General features: G+C 39.7%; 1 protein-coding gene across 6 annotated transcripts in view; it reads right to left on the bottom strand.

Annotated features, from left to right (window-relative positions):
- Positions 1 to 6,067, bottom strand: part of LOC108560112 — a 30,923-nt gene continuing 24,856 nt past the window's right edge. For all 6 annotated transcript variants that reach the window (XM_017917573.1, XM_017917567.1, XM_017917574.1 and 3 more), the window contains 4 exons: positions 3,044 to 3,204; positions 2,689 to 2,991; positions 742 to 1,205; positions 1 to 680 (listed from right to left, as the gene is read on the bottom strand). In XM_017917573.1, coding sequence (XP_017773062.1) covers positions 512 to 680; positions 742 to 1,205; positions 2,689 to 2,991; positions 3,044 to 3,204 — 1,097 coding nt within the window. In that variant the 3' untranslated portion in view covers positions 1 to 511. The remainder of the gene's footprint in view (positions 681 to 741; positions 1,206 to 2,688; positions 2,992 to 3,043; positions 3,205 to 6,067) is intronic.

The raw sequence follows: 6,067 nt of genomic DNA, 5'->3' as shown, positions 1-6,067 counted from the left end.
TTTTTTGTTTTCTGCAGGTAAAGAGAATGATGCAGAGTGGTGAAAACGAAACCCGGACATTTCCAACTATCTTAATAGACCTTAACGTACATATACATATATATTTCTTTCTTCTTCTTCTTCTTTTATTTTTCGTATTATTATTTGGCTAGTGACTAGATGCTTACGAAACTAAAACAAATGTGTGTTTGTGGCGCGTGTACATATGTCTGTGTATGTATCTGTGTGTGTGTGTGTATAAATGTAAACTTGTAAATTGCTTTCCTCTTCTTTCAGGCGTCTCATACTTACTACAAGCTTAGATTCAACGCTTATTTATAGTTATGTAGATTACATATGTTAGGTGTATCAAATATTGGCAATGATATTTCTTTCATAGTTAGCTATGTTGTGTGTTTTTGTTTGTTTTTCAGATTGGAATCCGGTTGCGCAATGCAAATGGTGCGTTTTTTTGGGTTTTGGAGAGTCTGCAGATTTAGCATCTTCAGACCAAGTATACGGGGATGCTGGGCTAGATGCGGTCCACGTAGTTGCCGGGGAAGGTGCCGAAGGCTCCGGTCCTGTCGCTGGAGCCGACGTACCAGCCGTCGTCGCATTTCTCCAGGACGTACACTGTGTCTCCTTCGAGCAGCTCCAGCTCGTCCTCGTTTTGCGGCTTGTACTTGTACAGAGCGCGGTAACTGTAAGTATGAAACATCATATATTAAGATTCAGTTGTTGTAATTGTGGAATATTTATTACGGTATCGGTTCCGAATGAGTCTCGATGTGCAGAGGATCTTCCACCGGGTTCCTCTTCAGAGAGCTGTAGCCGGATACCTGCACCGGTTTCGCTCTGTAACTCATCCCCAGGTCCTGCGTGGGGAACGTCGGCACGTAGCTGTGCGTACCCATCGACTCTTTGCCTCCTGACGATCCGTTCAGCAGCATGGAGTGAGCTGCAGGTGATGCCACCGGCTTGGTGGGAGCTTGCGGTGGATCGCTCGGGTCTATCAGCACTTCCACGTAGGACACTGGAAAGATGCCCTTGCGTCCACCTATTTTGCCTTCGAACCAGTTATCGTCGACGCGTCTCGTGATCACGACGAGCTCGCCCTTTGCCAGGGACAACTCCAAGTGGGTCTGCGCTATGAAGTTGTATTTCGCCCTAGCTTGACCCTCGTGCGATTTCCTAGGTGTCGTCTTTATTCCGTCGTACGGAACAATCTGAAAACGCGAATATTTCAAGTTAATAATCAATTTATAACGATTATTTCATCGTGATGCTGAAGAACAAGAACATACGAGTAAATTGTTTGTAAAACTTGAGGTAATCTTAAAAACGATAACACCACTTTTGCAAAGTCAACCAAGAACCAGTTATATGTTTATCCCAAACTAAATTTGTAGTCAATAAGATAAGACTAATTTGCTAATGAAATGATAGCAAACATATCATTATCTTCAATATTTAGTTGAATCTGCACTGAAGAGGATAAATCTTTTGAAATAATAACCTTAAGGAATTAAATAAACAAATAATTTAAATTGCGAACAAATACTAAATCTAAGCGTAATAATATTTATAACAAAATTTAGCGTTATCGAAGAAACTTTGTGAGATTAAAGAAGGAGTGCGCTAATTATCGCAATTTATTGATTAGAAAATATTATTCAATAGGAGGAGAAATGGTGCGGATTTTATTTATCTCGTCGTTATTATTATTATTATTAGGCAATAAAACCACGCGATAAACGCAAGTTTTTTTTTGTTCGATTCCCCAACTTATTTTCATATTAACGCGCTTATAACCTACATTGCATTATTAACTAGCGCAATTAGACTTGGTTTACGGTTTTCTTGCGTTCGTTACAAATATACTTCACGTATCTCTTGCGTGCTTTTTCGTTTTATTTGTTGTCGAAGACGTTGCACGAATATTGATTTTTCTCTCTCTTTTCGTTTTCGAACCAAATTTCTATAAATAATAATGAAAAGAGTTTTATTTTATTTTTTAGTTATTCCGTTGATGTTGTCGACGACGGGAATGAGTTTGGATGGAAAGTGAAGAGCGCGCACAAAACTATTTCTCTATTGGGAAACTTTCTTTTAGCGTCTCTTTTGTAGCCGCGTCGTCCTTTTCAACGTCCAAGTTAACGTTGAAAGCGAGCGACTCTTCGAACAGGAGAAGCACGAAAAGAAACGGGTAACTCGATTTTCGTCTGATGGAAGAAAAAAAACTATAGCAAAGAAATGCGCGCTGCTGCACTATGTTGCTAATGTCTTTATAGAGTACGAATCAAATTCATTCATCAACTTTCTCATATATTGGGAAGCTCTCTGTGCACTTGCTTCGCGGTGCTAATTCCGATAGAAAGTGTTTATTGTCTTCGGATGTTGTTTCGACTTTGCAGAGAAAGCGAGATTCAATCTCACAGAATCTCTCTGTATGTGTGTACTTATTTTGTAATTTATTGATAACAATTTTATCTTCATTGCCTCTTAAGATAATCTAATCCACTCAACGGATGATAGTTGCTTGAAAACCCTATTAATCGACTATTTAATGATTTTTATGGGTTTTTATGGTAATCAGATTGAATTTTGAATTGATTTGTTTGGTAAATAAGTAGTTAATTTTTGTTTTAGAGTGTTGCCTATATATTTGTGACTTATTGTTGTTTCAGTTTGGAGAGAAGCAGAACTTACTTCGACGTAGTTTGCTGGGAAGAGGCCGACCATGGCGTTGATCTCGCCCTCGTACCAATTCTTGTCGACCTGCCGACGGATGTGGATGACGTCGCCCTTCTTGAAGGTGAGCTCCCTGGACGTCTGTCCGACAAAGTTGTAGAGAGCGCGCGCCACCAGCCTCGGTTCCGGGGATCGCGGTCTAGGCTTGATCCTCGGCGACAGCTCCTCCATGAAGTCGTCGTACCTGTTGAGCGCTATCGGCGACTTCTGCGACGGGATGAAGTTGTCCGTGTGTCGACGACTCTTCATGTCGTGCAGCTCCTGAACGACACAATGCAATCATTGAATACAATGCATTCGAACTTAACATTACCTGCAGATATTTGCGGCGCCTCTCGTCCTCGTAGATCTTTCGCATCGCGTCCGCCTGCCTCTTGGCAAGTTCATCCTCGCTCAGCGCCTCCTTGACTTCCTGCCGGACAGGCGTCCTGTAGTGGATGGTCACTTCGTTCTCGACGTACTTTCGCGGAGATTCTGCAAATACGGTTACATTTTCAACGACAGAAAGCAGAGCAAAATTGCGTCGAAACGGAAATAGAGAAAAAGATATAAGTAAAGAATGAAACGACGACGCAACACACTCGGATGGTTTCTGTGTCAATGGTGTGTCGTTTTTCCCGTTTAATTGTACCGTGAACGTGAAACGTCGCCGTAGCGGCACATGTCCGCAATCGCACTCCCTCTTTGGAATACAAATACACAACGAGGAAAAACATATTTTACGAACAACAACGAGTTTAAATTTTCCGAAACCGGAAAATTGCGTCCTCGTGCTCCATAACAAACTCCCATCGTCATCGTCAACGTTTATTACGTATTTGATTGCCTCACGCAAATTGATCGTTTTCACTTATACCCAATCCATTCATACACAATTGATCTTAATTCGACCAATTTAAACTAGTCTCAGAAAAGTTTTGCAATACTTGCACCAAGTTTCAAATTTATTTCAAAACATAGTTTTGTAACTTTGAAGATGTCTTAAAAACATTGTGATCTTATAAGGAAACGAAAAGATTGACCGATGATGAAAATGCAAAGATTGTAAAACGTGAGTTTTGATTTGTTCAGAAAGATGAAATGTGGAGCAGAATCGATTGTTTTTCGAGACTCCCTTCGCCTGTATTGATTCTCTCTCTCGCTGCAATCTTTTCAGCAGCCCCCGACATGACACACGTCAACTTGATTTGCATGTTGCTGTTGTCACATTTGCTGCTACGCTCTAATCCTGTCGCGTGTTGTTGTTTTCTCGCACGTCCAATTTCTGTGAAGAGACTTTTCTTCTCTTCACTTCTTTTGAACACGTTCCTCCTCGTATGTTTATTTACGCCTTTCGCATCCAAAATAAACCAGGTCGATCTGCAAACGCAACATTAGGCAATTGTTTTCTTGACGTCCAAGAGGATTGCTTAATTTTTTTTTATCAAAACATTGCCGCAACGGCGTTTAGCAATAATGTTTCGGTTTCCGTTTTGCTCTAAACAAATTTATTCGAAACATTGCATGTGCAAAGTAAAGTGTGTACATTAGGGAACAAACGTATTTGCATTTCGTAGAGAATATGTAACACGTACAAAACGTTAAATAGTTTGATCAAAGTTGATGATTTAGTAAGATTTGAGAAACGCAAAAAAAGTTTAAGTTATTTTGTAAACTTAAAAGTTGCTGTTTTGTTTCGTTGATTGCTTGATGTAATAGGAAGATATGTGGAAAAACTTACGGAAGTTTTGATTGTTTCTCAAGTGTACGCTCATCTCGCGCGCGTTTTTGGTTTAAAATCCTCGACGAAGAAGGTGGCTCGTCGTGTGTGCGGTAGGTGATGAATGGAGTGTGTGTATGGTTTGGTGGAAATCGCGTGTGCAGCACCCGAAAGAGGCGGAATCGAGTCAAAGAGAAAGAGAAAAAGAGGCGCGCACCATCAACTAACAACAACAACGGACAACTGACGAACGGACGAACGACTGTCGTCGTCCCCCACGTCTCTTGGCAAGTGCTAAGTTGGTCATTCTCTATTTACTCTTGTTACCGTCACGATTTTCACATTTTCCGCGCAAAAATCGCTTTTAATTGTCAAACGGAATATTCTTATATTACAACTACACTACACCTGCACATTCTGAACGTGCCTAATTGAGACGTTTCACTCTTGGTCTGCCAAACGAAAGTAAATTTCTTTGCCCGAGGCGGACAGACGACGAAAAAAAGAAATAAGACCAATAATAAGGAACGAAGAGAAATGCATCAAAAGTTTCACTCGATACGAAAACCAACAAAAAAAAAAAGAACATTGATTGATGTTTATTTTGTTTTTCTGCAATTGTTTCCTCTCTCGTTTGTTGATTGATTGCGACCTCGACTGCTGCGTTCCAACAATATACGAGCTGTGTGTGACTAAGGTGTTAATAATCTTAAATAATATTTGCAATTTTGAATCGTCTAAAAATAAAACGGCTTGGAAATTCTAACGCGCGAGAAATTACCGCGGTTTTCTGCGGTGAAACGTAATAAGAAAACGAACTGTACGGATGTATACATGCGATTGTATTGACAACTACTGCGCAACAGTTTTAGCAACAATTTGCATATTTCAATTCCGTTAATAATATACACTATATTCTCGAATTATGCGTTCAAAAGTTTTCAATTTTGCAGATTCCAATGTCATAGACCTAACAGTTTTTCAGTTATTCTCTTCGTAAATACGAAGATGAGAATGTTTAGTTTTTCAATTGGATGCGAAACGGTAACAGCAAACGTAAACATATACATTTATTTAAATATCTCAAATAGGTTTAATTTGTTTACATTTTTCCTTTAGATATTTTCTATAGAGATTAAAGATTTCTACGTCGCAATGTCTTCTCTTTTGAATTTCATAAGCAAAAGAAGATAACAAAGGACATCTGTCGCTTGCGCGCGATTTTATTTCGATAGATTTTTCCGATTTCAAAGGGAAACACGAAATCCTTTTTTTTTTATATATATATAGATTTATACAAAAGCATAGTTGCAAGTTTGTTGAATTGGGGTAAACAGAGAAGAAAGAGAGAGGAAGCCGAAAAAGCAACGAAAATTACATTTTCCCGTCCAGAGTAGTAATTACTCTCTTTGCGCGCACCGAATTGCGGAATTTGTATTTGGGAAAGAGCTGCCTTCAGTTGGCTTCGGTGCGTTTCGTTATTCCTTTTGTAATGTTTAGCATTTGTTTTGTTTTCCGCTCATTTTCGGTTGCATTCTCTCCTCGAAGCCCTCTTTGATTTCACAAAACAAATGAACGAACAAACAGAAACGCGGAAACAAAAACGAATCGTTTGCTGTACTCATTTGGGGGGGGGGT

This window comes from Nicrophorus vespilloides, unplaced genomic scaffold (assembly GCF_001412225.1).
Source record: "Nicrophorus vespilloides isolate i.1.1-1 unplaced genomic scaffold, Nicve_v1.0, whole genome shotgun sequence".
NCBI lineage: Eukaryota > Metazoa > Arthropoda > Insecta > Coleoptera > Silphidae > Nicrophorus > Nicrophorus vespilloides.
Note: the sequence above shows the minus strand (reverse complement) of the source record. Positions and strands in the feature narration are given on the sequence as shown.